General features: G+C 37.9%; 2 protein-coding genes across 2 annotated transcripts in view; both read left to right on the plus strand.

Annotated features, from left to right (window-relative positions):
* The window catches only part of LOC143426063 (HEAT repeat-containing protein 6), a 94,235-nt gene that overhangs the window by 10,979 nt on the left and 67,091 nt on the right, over window positions 1-16,165 (plus strand). The window lies entirely within an intron of this gene.
* Window positions 7,763-14,034, plus strand: LOC143425947 (sodium/potassium-transporting ATPase subunit beta-2). Its single transcript, XM_076899038.1, has 5 exons — window positions 7,763-8,551; window positions 12,136-12,396; window positions 12,994-13,169; window positions 13,551-13,824; window positions 13,897-14,034. The coding sequence occupies exons 1-5, from the start codon at window positions 8,425-8,427 to the stop codon at window positions 13,998-14,000; spliced, it is 942 nt and encodes a 313-aa protein (XP_076755153.1). The 5' UTR covers window positions 7,763-8,424; the 3' UTR covers window positions 14,001-14,034.

A 16,165-nucleotide genomic window follows, 5' to 3' on the forward strand; every position in this document is an offset into this window, starting at 1 on the left:
TTAGGTATCTCTAAAATAATAAGGACTGAAAAGCTGTAAAAGTGAACGAGAATGGATATGCGTGACTTTGAATACACATGCATTTAAAAAGAAAAACTTCCTTTCAATAGCTTCTGGGTATACAGAATTTCTCAGGTGTTGTTTCTTTCGGTTAATAATGAATTTTTTTCTGGCAGCTAGTCAGTAGCCACAAAAATTTTGCAATTAACTGTTTAGAGGTAGTATTTTAAGAGGATGAAAGTTTGACGAAAAATGGAAGTTCAGAGTTTTCCTGATTTTTAATATTATATTTCAGTCTGACTATGCTAATTTTATTGTAACTCGGTAATAACTCGCTATAATGATATTATTTTTCATACATTAATTGTATAAAACGCGGGAGATGTTTATTTTTTCTATGCGATACGTGATCGTTGAAACTCCTGAAAAAAAGGCAAATAATATAATCGTAAAAAGTTGGTAGAATGATATTTCTGTTTTACGGATATGTTTTAGTCAAACTTTTGTCAATTTCTTATCAAAAAATTTCGACTGAGTCATAATTAGTGAAATCCGACCCAGTGTCCAGATAACGTTTAGTAAAAGTGCCATTTTTTTATTTATATACCCAGTGTCTTCGTGCCGGTCTATTAAGAAAAGGAAAGAGTAAAGGTTGAAGTTTATCTTGCCGTTACCATTAGTCAATGATAATTTTTAAATACTACCTGAGAAAAGTGTCAAAGTGGCTGTGACCGATGAAGAAATGTTTAAATAATTCACGTTACAACTGTAAATGTGAACGCATCTTTTTCAATTTTCATAATAGGAATAAATATCTTGGTATATTCGTGAGTACTTTCTCTTTGAATTAATATTGGTAGTCAGTGGCAGATTTTGCCCAACCTAGGTTTACAAAACATACTTTGTTTCTGTCGTATTGTTAAATTTATATATGTTGCTTGACAAGAGCAAAGATGAAACGGCGCAAGGGTTTTGAGAGCTCGTATGGCCCTACAACTATGAAACAAAGGAGTCTAACTTAACGATATACGTATATGGAACAAAAATCTTAACAGGATAGAAGTCTTGATTGAATTTTTGCGACAAAGCTGAGATTTGTGGTAATAGTTAAACAATTTACTTCCGCGGATTAATTTAGCTTATGCTATTGATTACGTTGTTATGCTATATTTAAACATAATCTGCACGTGGTGAAGAGTAAAAATTTCTTCTTACTAAGCAGCAACAAATCATTGTTGAACAAGTGATATTGTAATCACGATTAGTCGTGTTATCTGAAGCAATAGTAATTACTAAAAATGAGACACTTTATTGCTGTTTACTTATTAACTTGACACTGGTAGTCAAGAGAACATGTTTTACTATATCTCAGAGGTCATTGGCAATAAAATTAATGCGATATCTCTTCTCTTAACTATTAAGCAATACCTTGTAGAGTAAATACCAATACATGTTTTTACAAATGGATGTTGTGTAGTATTAATGTTGTAAGCAGCAATAAGGGTGTTCCTTATTTTCGTTGCTAATTCAGCAGTTGCACGTATATAAAAGAGAAGGATCGCGGAATATCGCTTTAGCAATAACGCCATGCTTAATCACATGATTTGTTATGACACTGTTATTTAAAGAAAAATTCTATTACAATGAATTTATTAAAGGAATTGTCATTATCATTGTCGATATATACATGTACATTCATATTATTGTGTTTCATTTCAGTTTGATACGTTAATCTGACATAATTAAATATGGTACAGCTCCGTATGTACCATATCCTTAAAAGGATGTATAGATATTGTTCTCTTTAATTCAATTACTTTAATTGTCATTTTCAACATTTAAGAGAAATGACACTATAAAGTAATAAGATAATCATTTACTAAATGTTAGGGTAATTAAATTAAACTGTTTCTCTATAAATGTGTATAAATATTTTACTGTTACTTAACAAGTCGTAAAACGTGTTACTTATTTTTCAAATATTCTAGGGAATGGATAATAGTTTTCGAGTATCCACATATAATGCATAATCTTGTACTGTAGTCATTCCTAGTGTCTGGCAATTTCAGTGTAATTCATTAATTTTTTCCACAACGTTGGACAGTAATCATATCGCTCGTTTATTGTAAAAATGGCAAATTTCCAGTTACGTTATGTTCATGTCTGCAACAAACATTTTTCTTGTAATTTCTTAGTAAATTTACGTGAATGATTCGACCTTATTCTTAGACAGCTTCTGGTCTACCATTCACATAACATTCTGTTTCTTTTTTCTTGGAGATGTTCTCCAAAAACTGATTCAAATAGATTCTTATAACTTTTCAGTATTGGATTCCTTAGTACCAGTTGAAACGATTCATAGTTCTCGCTGTATATTCTCTTCCCAACTGTTGAGACTCTTTATCATTGTCTGAAACATTCTTGATGGAATTGTTAGAAGAAAACGAAGCATTTCTTTTCGAGTAACGATTTGTTTCCCAAAAGTAATATTAAACTGCTGAGTGTGACATTGTTTTCTTACATTTTGCTTCCCGGTATATTATTTACATCACGAATTAAATTTCTGTTTTATTGCTGATGACACGTTTCAATCATTATTGTGGTAAACTGTTTTTATTAGCTGGATGACATTACAGGAGGCTTTCAGCCTTGGATCAAGACTCCTTTGTTTAAACAAACGTGCACCGTTAAACACGCATTTAAGCCAGTGAAAAGTAACAGGCAGTTGAAACGAAAGGATCAGGAATATGCCGCTTGATGTAATCGATTTGTTGCGTTGTTCAAGTTCGAATGAGAAAAAGTTCAAATGCTCTTGATCAAATCAGTATTATACCTAAAATGAATCAAAAAGTCGAAGAACCATATCACTTGAACAGAAGCCGTAAAGCAGGAGCGTGAGAGATTAATAGTAATAATTACGATTAAATGATAATATTAATATTAATTATAAGAACTGTAGTAATGGTAATTCGTAATGAAACGGAGATGTAAACTTTCTGGAAAGATTGGATCGTTTTTCAAATAACAACTACTTCTGTTTTTGAAAAATGTTGATAATTGTTTGAATAGATAAGGGGAGGAAGAAAAAACAAAAAAAAAAACGAAGAAAAGGAGGATATTGACTTGGATATTATCGTAGATATATCTTAATATGTAATTTTGGTTTTCTTTTTCTAATTGCTATATCTCGTAAGTTAGTTATCATAGTTTTAGCAATAACCGTTTGTGTTACTAATCTCTACTTGTACTTTTAGCTACTATTTCCGGAAGTGTGTTTCTCTTCGCTTCGATTGAAATTGGTGGTTCACGCTCTTCTTTTCTCTACGCGAAACGAAACTGTTGACACAAATTAGAGTAAAAACAATAATAAATTGTAAAGTACAAGCAATCAGCTATCCTTAAATTATAAAAGTCAGCTCAAATGCGTGTAAAAAGCCACTGTCTCGGATATATTAAAAGAAAAAAAAAAGAAAAAAGCGACGCGTATATTTTGTATTGCGATGAAATTTAATAATATCCGAACGAAACTTTCTCGACATTTTACATCTCTAATGTTAAACCAATAAGATCGATTTTGTCTCTAAGCGAAGTTATAAAATGCGAGGAAAGAGTGTAAAAAAGAAAAAAAAAATGAAAAAAAAAACAGAGGACTCTAGAGCCAAATATTTTTGGACATACAGGGGTGTAATTGGGCAGCGATTAAGATTGTACAGAGGAAGTTGACAAAAAGAAATGAGAAATCTAACGAAGTACACATACAGGTATGTCTGGTGTGTAAATACATAGATATACGTGCATAAAGCAGGCATATATATCAGGATACCGTCGGCATAGTGACTTAAAAGCGCTTACAATTATTACGATGTACATTTGCTGTGTTTCGCGAGCGCAGCTCGCTATACATTAAATAATGTCTGCATGAGGCGACCGTCGATTTGCGAAAGGTTCGCCCCCCAACTACCGAAACTCACGAAGACAATACGTGCTTTGAACGAGAATTGAAAAATAAAATGTATAAAAAGGACGAAAAAAAAGACGAAACAAAAAAAAAAAAAGAATACACGAAACGCGCAAAATACTACACATTATGGGATGAGTTGCCATATACGAAAGAAAAAAAGACTATATCGTTTCTCGAGGGTGGAGAAATAATTAAAATCGAACCGAGCGTGGGAGTGGGTGCTTTGTAGACGGTTAACGTATGAGTGTAATTACGGTTATTCAATTAAGGGATAAGAAAACACTAGTATAAATCTAGCAAACATTCTGCGTGAACAGGTGAAATTAATCCAGTTCTTGTAGACGGTCGCTCGTGCGAATGGATCAGATCCTTCGTCGCAACTCGACGAGTAATAGTGTGTTATCGTGGTACAGAAAGTTATAATGGGACAAAACCTATAAAAAAAAAAAACAAAGAAATCTTGAAAATAAAAAAAAATCAGTACGATGGTTTGTGCCACTCTACGTCATGTACATAATGAATCTACGGTGCGAAAGTGAAAGGGTGTATGAGTCGCGTATGTATGATATGCAGTGTGATAGATGAGAGAGAAAAGATATACATAGAAATATGTGATGTGTATATACACACTATATATAAATATATATATAAATATATATATATATCTATATATACGAATATATTTCCATAAGTATGGAAATATTAAGATATATTTGTAAATTCTGTTATTTGAATGCATTATAAATATTTTAACCTCCTGTAATGAAATATTTAATAAAAAACGTTACCAACCAATCCGTCTACACTTTTAGCCAGTATGTTTAGGGTATGTGTGACACATAGAACAACTTTCATCATGTGCGATAGTACAAAATAAAAACAGCTGTGTATATAGATACGCCCCCTTCGATTTAATTACGATTACGTTGCGACATTATCGAGAACAAGAAATAAAACTTGTAACTGTTCAAACGGTTCGACACGATTCGATGCACGTTATTCCATTTCGTTTACATGCGATAACAAGACACGAGAAACATAAATGTCGTTTGTAAATAGGGAACGAAGAAGACGGTCAAAGTATCCTGTTAGCGTATTCTGAATATGTGATGAGATAATCTAGCATTTGATTATGGTAGACACGCCGCTTAAATTCGTTTGTATAAAGTGGACATAGTTTAAAATTCAGGTTCAATCGACTAATGAAAGGTACGACGAGACAATTATTTTAAAAGATACGTTAAACTAAACTGTACAAAATGTTGCTTTTTTATACACATATATTTCTTGAGATTTATACATAATATATATGTAAAATTCATATAAGGACAGATGATTCTATGGAAGAGAGGGTCTAATTGTAAAAGAGCTACAACTTTCTTAAGGGACTTAACGAAAGGATCCGGTGTATTGCATCTGCTGGATAGATAATATATAAATATATATATATATATGTAATAATAATAATTATCTTACATAGTAGCGTAGTAAAAAATTATAATAATTTGTAATACGATTGAATTAAAGTAAATAAAATAAGTTTAATGTATTTTTCGATGTGGTTAAAAGTAAGCGAATAAAATATTCCATGTATGATAATTATTAAACATCGTAAGTAATTTTAGTTGTTTTCCGGGTAATCTACGTTTTATTACAATGTCGTTATTTTTATTGCATTTCCAGCATTTACGCGACTAGTAATAGGAGTATGATGAATAATAAAGTGACAGAAATCGATATTTTGATATCCTTTACTTAAATTTTATAGTCACACTTTCTGGTTAATTATGCGTGTCCACCATTGAATTTTTTTTTATTATAAATTGCGGAATTATACAGCTTTGTGTGCAATCGATCCATAGGACTTCCGTTATGTAAGAGTGTGCATGTATGATGAAGTAAGCGGCACAGATACTGCATTATGGTTTCACATAAATGTGAAACTGCAGAACAGCTATCTCTTCTTCGATTTTGATCATTTTTAAACATGTTACAGAGCAACATTTTGGAAAAACCTTTTTCTATTCATGGAACATTTGTCGATTTCTTTCAGTTTCCAAGATATTCGCAGAAAAGCTCGCTATCGCGCAGCAAATTTTGGCTATAAATGTTTGTTAATTTGATTATTGATTGCTTTTCAATTTATCTTCCTGTTTGTAATCTATAAGTACTCCTACGTATCCGGCAGGTAGGGTAACTGGCGGTTGGAAATTATGATATAATCAACAAGTCAAATTAATGCACTAATTAATTGGATTTGTTAATCGCCATATCTAACACATTTTTTAGTTTCCAACATGTTACTGTGTACGAGATTTTAAGTTTCAAATCTTGCCCCAAACAAGAGATAAGTCGTGATGAGCCATAACTGATACACAGATGTAAATTTATAGACGGAATTATCTATATCTTGGGTAATATCTTGGAAGTTAAGAGAGATAGATGGTCGCATGTATTGAAAAAGTGATGAAAAATGTTGAGATTTACGAGATATTTAAGAATCATCGAAATCAGAAAAAGGGATGTTTGGCAGTTTGACTTACATAAAATAAATTTTGCGTTAAACATTTTTATAATTATGTTCCTATATCTTTCACTTCTCTTGTTAGATCATAGCGTTGAAATGATATTGAAATAGATTCAGTGAAACATTTTCTCGAGAATCGATAACCGGACGATTATTATACGTACTTTTCTTTTATCGAAAGGAGTATATTTTCTATTTATAATGTGTTTCGTACAAATTATTTATGCGTGATTGAATTTATTATAAGCATGTGTATATGTAATAAATTATCTGTTTCAGCTGAAGCTGAATTGCTTAATAATATTTATGTACGTTAAACCTTATCATTATCTACATATACGGATGTGGTATATGGTACTCAAGGAAGTCCGTTAAAGTCGTACAAGATTCTACACATGAGATGTGACAGTAAAAATCTGAATTACGTAGATAATGAGTCTCTGTAGGTACTAATTTATCATTAAATTACGCTATTTTAAGTAATAATTACAAACTTTACTGAACAATCTTTAATCAATAGTCTCAGATCTTATTATTCATTATTAGATACGTGTTGGATCACATCAAGAATCAAGGAACTAAAGCGTATATTATTAAATTTGGAGTTAACCTGGGTAGTTCTAAAAGTGAAACACATACTTTAAAGGATCCAAGGTTATTAAATCTTAATACATCACAAAATTCACAATATACAATAAATACAATGTTAATTTGATACTTTCTTTTTCACGTTATGCAGTCATCTCCGGAACAGTGTAGGACAGTAACGGTTTCCATTTATTGTGCTGTCTAGTTGAAGCTATCCTCGACTTCCCTACCGCCTCTACCCCTACTTCCATCCCTTAAGCCGTAACGACCGGCCGAACCAAAAACCTGCGACTCTCTGGAATTGAATCGCGTCGAAGCGCATAATTAAGAGGTGATAACGGAACGATTGCGCCACAATAAGAATAACAAAGAAAGCCGTGCGAAGTTTTCATAATCGGCTTGATCATTCTCTCGCGGGATTCCGTGGCAGTCGGACGCGCTTCAAAACTCTCAACCCATCTCTCCCTCGTCTTCACCCTCTTCACCCTTATACTTTCCCTCTCCGCTTCTACTGCTGTTAACTCCGCGTTCCTGTCCACCTATTCGTCCGTATCCCTTTCACGGGACCCTAATTCCCGTCTGACTTATCCGTCAGGGCGCGTTGGAAGGGTTGCGGAATCGAAGTAGGCGGGTTCGCTCGGGGATAGAGAAAGAGAGAGAGAGAAAGAATTGTTCTTTCCGATGTCCATTGTGGGGTTCGCGTAAGCCCCGCCGCGAGGAGTCGCCGTGTCACGCCGGGTCGATCGAATAGCGACGGACGAGAGAAGGGGAGGCGATAAAAAAACGCAAGTCGGTGCGAGGAGGATGAGACAGAACGGCCGCCATTGCCAGCAGTGCCACCTGGCCGTGGTATAGTTAAGCGTAGGGGGTCAGGAGGTGAGTATTGACGCGACTGCGCGATCCCGTCGACGCGGTGCAAAAGGGTAGCGATTTCGCAGGCGGTGGGGAAACGGCTGCTGGAGCGACAGAGAGGCGACGAGACGACGATAAAGGAAGAGGGGTTTACGAGAGAGGGAGGAAAGGAGTCGAAACGCGAACGAGGGAAGAAGAGGGGACGGTCTGAAAAGAGAGCTAACGGGCCAGCCTGGGTTCGATCGCTCAATATTCATCCCTTGGCCGGACGAGAACAGCGGCTCCAGACGAGGGCCACGAATCGACCCTTCCTTCCTTTGCGTCCTCGCCCGCGGAGCTGTTCGATCGCGGCACTGTTCCACCAGAAGACGGTGAACAAGATCAGCAGCAGGAGCAGCGGAACAGGCCCGAGATAAGGGATTCCTAGTTCGTTCGTGGTGACACGCGAGGGTGATCGGGAACGTTCTCCTCTCCATCTTTCGTTTAACCGATCGGAATGGAGGACAAGAAGGTCGAGCAGTATTACTCGCCGCCGCCGAAGCTGGGCAAATGGGAGGGTTTTAGGGTCTTTTTATGGAACTCCGAGACTGGACAGTTCCTGGGGCGCACAGGCGCTAGTTGGGGTAAGTTACGTCCATTCTTCTCGTCTATCATTCTCATTTCCCTCATGTTCATCGCGTAGACGTAGAATGGACTCGACTCCAAGTGAAATCGAACCTGTGATCTTTTACGTCGCCCTTAGTGTTTTGATTACGCAATCTTTATCGGGAAATTGCTACATTTTTCGCGCGTACACGAGCACATTGCACGAATTTTCTCTCTGTACCAGTAATATTAAGGTCGACGTATATAGATTATTCACCAAATGCATGGAACATGGTCGTCTCTGACACGATCGATAGTTTCTTTGGAATATCTTGTGAAATTTATCACGATAAATCAGAATTCGTTTATCGGATAGAAATTTAACCCCGTCTTTCCCTTTCCTGACGTAAATCGTCGCGATATACGCGCGCACTGCAGAGCTTGTCAAGGATATACACGCAAAAGAGCTTTCGTGCTGTCTTCGAAATAATAAAGACGCTCGGATCGTAGTTTAATCGATTTCCCCTTAGTAACGTTAATATCAGGCATGTGCGATTTTCTTCGCCTCCATTTACCACGATCCAATTGCGCGTATCTCTACGAAGCGTGTTACTAAACTGTGTAGTAAAGAAGTAAATCCGAGATTTTATATTTATATTCATTTGTACACTTAAAGAAATGTTGTTCGAAGCATCTCTCAAATATATCAACGTGCAACGGGAATCTGTATTCACTGGGTGCGTGAAAGAATGTTGAACGGCAATTCACAAATGTTTCGTCTTATCTAGCGGCGTGCGTATCCTGTTTCGATATAGCTGGCAATATCTTTCTTTTATGCGTCGCAATTTGACGGTTGTCAATCGAGTGTTTAAAGAAAATGTTTAGAGGGGCGGTAACCCTTCCAGGATGTCCATCGTTCTATTTTTGTCGTCCATGATGTGACAGGAAAGAGGAGCAGACGCTATCTAAAAGTATTCCCTAGTCTTTCTGTCTAAATTCAAAAAATCAGTTTATCAATTGAGAAAAATACTGTAATCTCATCTAAACTGAGCAGTGCATTAAATATTATTACGTCTTCTTCGAATTGATCTGTATTAAGTGATAGAAATATCGTGCTCGGAGACATTTGGATCATTTACAGTCAGAAATTACTGTAAATGGAAATTACCAATATTTTCCAATGATTCTGACAATTTTCTACGATACGGTTCGATGATGTATGTATATAACCGAGCACTCCATATTGTCATGTTATGTAATACAATTGCGGAAAGATTCGACCTATTATTACACTCTGTTTGGCATAAAACAAGTTACGACTATTATAGAAATGGTAATCTCGGTTTTATACAAATTTGCGACGATTAACAATTTTGTTGCCAAAACGATCGATTGATTTCTTTAATTGAATTCGTCGTGGCGTTAAGGGGTGGTTGTTCATTTGGAAAATAATGACTAGGAAATTACGGGTACTCAGGGGAAGTGGAATTTAATATAGCCAGAAGAAAAAGTGGATTACCTTATTTAGAAACTAGGTTCATCGTGCATCGCGATACCCACAAGTGTATTAAAGTGTTGATCCTTGATAATAGATTAGTATGCAAACGATGTTACATGGAATACGAAGTACATATCTCTTCATTTAATGAAATTACTATTCTAGCCATATATCTTCGTATTAATTCGTTATTACTGTTCATACTTCTCTCGTTTCACATTGAAAAATGTCCAGTGCTATAGCTACTCTACTTTGTACGCATTTATTATAGATTTGTTTCGCGCTGAAGCTTTCTCCCATTTTTACGCCATTTGCTTACTTACGATAGTGTCATTAAAAATTTGATTATCGCAAATCACAGCATCGATCTGTAATAAAATTGTTGCACAGATCATTGGATCATACTTCAGCCCTCACTTCTGGTTCTTCAATTGTCTGGCAATTATACCAAGTCTAATAGCTTTTGTTACATTGGCGACATTTATTGTAAATCTGTAAATATTGTATAACTTGCCTCGACATTTGAATCCGTTCTGTTGTACTCAAAGCAGCTTACTTATTCGCTTTCTCAGAACTACGTTCTTTCTACGTCTTTGTTCCCCTCTCTATTCTCTTGAGGTTGATCGACTTCCATCAAAATCAATAGAATCCAACGGTCTTACCACTCCGCGGAAATAGCCTACTCTGATTTCATACGCTCGGTTTGCCAGTAATTTGTACACTGCAACAAACATCCCTATACAATCTACAATTTCGCGAATATTTAAACAAATATTTCATTATTAGCGCAGAATACATTTTGTTGTTTTAGAAATTAATTATTCCGTTTGGTTTGTTCTGGCCTTTCAACAGAAAAATTGCATTTTGTGCGATAACGTAGATGTACGCGAACAATAGATTTTAATGTTTCATCGAGTATACAAGTGAATCTGTACGACCAATTAAAATTATTAATACATGTTATGGTAGAATATTACATGGGTGACTTTTTGGACATTTGTAACTTGTTGTACTTTCGTTCAAAGAGAGTGTACTATTGTGGTTGCTGTGGTAACGTAACATTTTCACAGTATTTTTTGAGATATCGATCACTCCGTATGCGGAACGCGACGGCGCCACAAACTTAGAAGCCACCACGGTTCTTTCGTGAAATAGGTCATTGATATTGTTGCATCTACGGTCGAATTTCTGCGCAGTGAATACTTGCTATTGTCGCTTTTATCTCGCGAATAGGCAATCAGGATCGTCCCTCGGAGAACACGCGGAGGAATTCTTCGTGAAATTTTTCAAACGAAACGACCGAGCACTTGGTAGTGTTCTCAGATACGTGTCTAAACTTTTAACTTCCCAGGCACATTTATTAAATTAACGAACTGTACCGTCGACGATAGCAAAAATAGCGCCACTGACTAAGTTCTCATTAAATACTTATGTGTTGCGCGCACGAGACTTAATTCAAGGTCTTAACGTCGCCTCAATTATAGGATCGTAACTATTTTTATGTTTGATCTAATGAAGCAATATTTATAGCAGACGGGAAATTTAATAATCTAACGCGCTTTAATCTATTTCAATTTGCAATGAATAAAATTACATTTAATAATATTTATGTATTACAAATTTGTACTGCTATTGTTAGCTTCAAACGATTGTTAATTACTGAAATAACATTTAATCGTTAACTTTTACGGTGCAACGGACGGTCACGTTTTGATCCTTTGAGGATAGATTACGCGGAGTAGATGCCCATCAAAAGATTCTTATAGTAAACTCGCATCACTTACTCAATATCAATTCAGGCCAATTAGACGTTGGATCATAATTGTCTCGATGTTGCAGACTTTAGTTACTGCTCGGACACACCAAAGAAATTATTGCCATAAAACAATTGCTTCGCTGGTAATTGGTTAAACCGACTGTGATCTCTTGTCGTTCGATTGATAACTTCGGAGATTTCCAATAAGCGTACCGTTTACACATTTGGAGAACGTTACCATTTACATTCAGCTATAGATCACGTAATGGGTTCCCTACGAAGCAATCGAGGCGTTAAACTGATTTATCAACGTTACTCGTGTAATGTTACTTTGGAGAACGATTAATTCATTAATTTCTCGATTGCAGCGAAGATCCTGTTATTCTACGTTATTTTCTACGCGGTTCTGGCTGGCTTCTTCGGGGCGATGTTGACCGTTTTCTACCAGACGTTGGACCCTAACGCACCGAAATGGCAGCTGGACAATTCCTTGATCGGGAGCAACCCTGGACTCGGTTTCAGGCCCATGCCCCCTGCAAGCAACGTCGAGAGTACCTTGATCTGGTATAAGGCCAGCGATCAAGGCAACTACTTGCATTGGACCGACGAACTGGACAAATTCCTCGAAGGTAACTTATTTCTGTTTCATAAAGGGATCAACTTCCCGACTTTACTTCTAATATTTCATTAAGTAGCGCGAGTTGTTCCACCAGAATGCTTGTCGATGCTTACTCGTCGACGTGGCAACACAAACCCCTTGGTTATATAATTTGGAGGGTGTCCAACGCGTTCTAATAATTTATTTATTAAAGAATGTAGAAGGCGTAAATAGCGTGGGATGCGATCTGCTGTTAGTAAACTAAGTGTTAACTATGAATACGTCGTGGGACATCGTTCCCATAGATATATCACGACGCTAATATTAACGGATAAGCGAGAAATTTGTCTTTGCCCTAACAAAGCAGTTACGTCAGGAGCCCGTTAAATCCGGTCAAGGTGAGACCAATCTTTGGATCAAAGTTCGAACGATTTTATATTTCTATACGTGTGTATATTGATTATGTACATACATGCGTGTGTGAAATGTGAATTGAATGTAACGCGGTGCGTATAAGGGAACGTTGATCCTTGGAAAGTGATTTGACGAATCAGTAGTTACGTGGATAACATCGTTAGGCAAATGTGTACGATGATCGTTTAGAAAACGTGTTTTTTTATCTGTTCAGAATACCACAATCCTACTGCGACGACGAATGGTGCCCGAACGATCTGCGACTATGGAAAACCACCGGCACCCGGCAAAGTCTGTGACGTAGACATATCCAGCTGGGGACAGTGCACGAAGAACAATAAATATGGCTTCAATAAATCCGCACCTTGCATTTTCCTGAAGCTGAACAAGGTATCTGGCCTCTCTCAACGAGATCAATGCATTCTAAAACCGGGAAATTTCATTTATCTACCTCAAGCGTCCGTGAATATTTAGAAGAAATCGATTTTTCAAGTAGATTCGACTCTTGTCGTCGTTCCACGACGTTTGTATAAACGAGAGTGATGATCTGGTTCTACTTTTGTTACCAGACAGACAGTAGTAATGGCCAGTCAATGATGGCAGTAGATACCAGCCATCTCCGATCGAGGGGCTGCCTTAGAGTGGCCAAAACCACTGTCTAGTCCAGTGGTTCCCAATCATTTCTAGGATACGGAACACTTTCCTAAACGATTTTCTTTAGTGGAACGCTTACTTAAATTAAACGAACTAAAAAATTGAACGATGTTCTAGATTTTCGGCTGGCGACCCGAGTATTATAACGACACAAAGAATCTGCCAAGCGCTATGCCAACTGATCTTCAGGAGCATATCAGACAAGAGGAACACTCCAACAGATTGGACACCGTGTGGGTGTCGTGTGCCGGTGAAAATCCAGCTGACGTTGAAAACATGGGCGCGATTCAATACCTCCCGCGTCGTGGCTTCCCTGGCTACTTTTTCCCATTCACAAACACCCCCGGATACCTCAGTCCCCTCGTAGCAGTTTTCTTCGAGAAGCCTAAATGTAAGTCGTGAGAGGTGTACCTTCGCAATATTTTATCGGATCCTCTCGCTGAAACGTTTCCTTCATATTCAGACGGTATACTGATCAACATCGAATGTAAAGCCTGGGCGAAGAACATCATCCACGACAGATTCGAAAGGCGCGGCTCGGTACACTTCGAACTGATGGTGGACTAAGCATCCTAGGCCAGCCACCTTTTGCAAGACCACTACCAACTGCGTCCAAGAAGAACCTAGGAAGAAGGAGAATAAGAGAAGTTTCTTTTTTAATCAATCTCGCTGGCGGATCGTGACCACTCCTTGCCTTCCTCCAGTATCCTCTGCCGACGATACCGCCGTTGTCGCATACTTTCTCGTCGTTTTAACATAAATCTGTCCGAGGTTTCACGATCATTTTCGCCATCCTCATCCTCGTCGCACGGATTCTCTTCATTCTGATCTTTACTGTCGTTTCTCACTGTCATGCTTCTCACTGTCATTTAAACGATGGCCGTTTTTCGATACCAGTTCATTTCACACAGCATGCACACAGTTCTCTCTCCCTCTCTCACATCGCACGCAATTCGCCGCCGTCGCTTCCACGGGCAACAGCATTTTATCACGGAGTGATAAAAAAGAAAAAAAAAAAGAAACAGGAAGAAAAAGAAAAAAGAAACGGACCAGCGAAAAAGAAATTGGCCATGTACAAGCTACGTATGTATCTATAGTTATGTATGTATACATACGCACGCGGGTGAGCGTACGTATCAGGATGCACAAAAGAACAAAATGCAGTTTAGCGGGAAAATTCTGCACAAAAACCAGCGGCGGTATCACTTCTTTCTAACGGGGGGGCGAGAATGGGAGTGGTCTAGTCGCATCGTGATCAATAAATATCGTTCGGGGTATCAGTTGAAGCGCGTAAGGGGTTTTCCACCTTCGTTCCGTTGCCGGTCTTTTCGCAAGTTTTTCGCTTTACGTGACCTGCTGATTTCCTCGGTCTCGTTACGGACATTATCACGCGCGCGCGCGCGCGCGCTTAACAAGATTTCATTTTCCCCGCGTTGTTTTCCTCGTGTCGGTCGATGCTTTCGCCCGGTCAACGAGACCGCTAACGTGTAGGGTACACCGAGGATACTTGATACCCTTTAGTTCGTGCCACGTAGACGTATTAATGAAATCCTAAAAAGACGAAAAAAGAAAAAAAAACAAGATGTTAGTGTCTTTACGCCCGTCGGTACGGTGCACCCGGCACGGTGGAACTTTTGATTTCGATACTCCACGAAGAAGCTCTCGGACGCGGCTCTCGCGGCGAATTTCGATCGAAAGTTCCGTCGTTTCCGGCTCAGGAGTGTTTGCGTGTCTGAACAATCGAAATTCACACATGCGCAGGTAGAGCGTGCGTTAACAGGCTCTGTTTCGTCCGAGTTCGCCGACGAACACGCCGGAACGGAACTAATCGCGATCGCATTTGGTGTACGACGGTTTCGTGCGGTGGAACTTTTGATTGGAAATCCCCAAATTTTTGTAAACCCTGACGGTAGAATTTGCAATTTATTATTTCAACGGTAGGCGTGTGTGACATGGCAAACTGTTAACGGGGCGCTGGGAACGATTACGGGTATCCCTGCTAAATTCGATCGATGGTGAAAAAAAGAAGGAAAAAACAGGTCGTACTCGGATTTTAATTTGAAGTTCCGCCTGTACGGGGGTAGACGATTATACCGGTGTTGTATACGGTGGGTGTGATTAATGGTGGTAACGTACAGTGGTAATCAGTGGAACGGACAGTATTAATGGGATAGAAGTAAAAACGGTGTGATTAATATACGATTTAAACGGGGTGAACAGCAGAAAGATGGTTATTGCGTTTCATTGTTGAAAGAGGCTAATATATATATATATATATATATGTATATGTATTACATATACGAAACAAGGGAAAGTGAACGCGTTTCGTTGTTGCTCGTGTATATATCTATGTAAGATGTTTTCATTTCACTCGAGTTGCTCAGATCTTTTGAAAATAATCGATGTACTTCGAATCGAAGGAATTCACTTGGCCACGGAAATGAAATAAACAAATTCGGCTGTTACCGCCATTAACGTTAACATGATGTATATAAGAAAAAGATTTATGGGAGACGAGAGCGAAGGATACCTAAGTAAGATCTCGTTGGATTTCGATTAGTCGACAAACAGCGCGCAGTTTGCACGGGAGAAGTTTAATCAGCCTAGTGATAACCGTACGACACTGTATGAGATATGTATTTATGATTATGTATATTGTACCGCATGATAATATCTAGCGCTAGTCCACGCAATCGTATAGTCGATAGGTTGTAATCAAACAGTCCGAAGAT

This window comes from Xylocopa sonorina, chromosome 8 (genome assembly GCF_050948175.1).
Source record: "Xylocopa sonorina isolate GNS202 chromosome 8, iyXylSono1_principal, whole genome shotgun sequence".
Taxonomy (NCBI): Eukaryota; Metazoa; Arthropoda; class Insecta; order Hymenoptera; family Apidae; genus Xylocopa; species Xylocopa sonorina.

Excerpts from the sequence above, each read along its gene's own strand:
- LOC143425947 (XM_076899038.1), top strand. The coding sequence starts at position 8,425 with ATGGAGGACAAGAAGGTCGAGCAGTATTACTCGCCGCCGCCGAAGCTG. Across the intron at positions 8,552-12,135 it reads GCGCACAGGCGCTAGTTGGG|CGAAGATCCTGTTATTCTAC; the intron begins GTAAGTTACGTC and ends TCTCGATTGCAG. Across the intron at positions 13,170-13,550 it reads TTTTCCTGAAGCTGAACAAG|ATTTTCGGCTGGCGACCCGA; the intron begins GTATCTGGCCTC and ends ACGATGTTCTAG.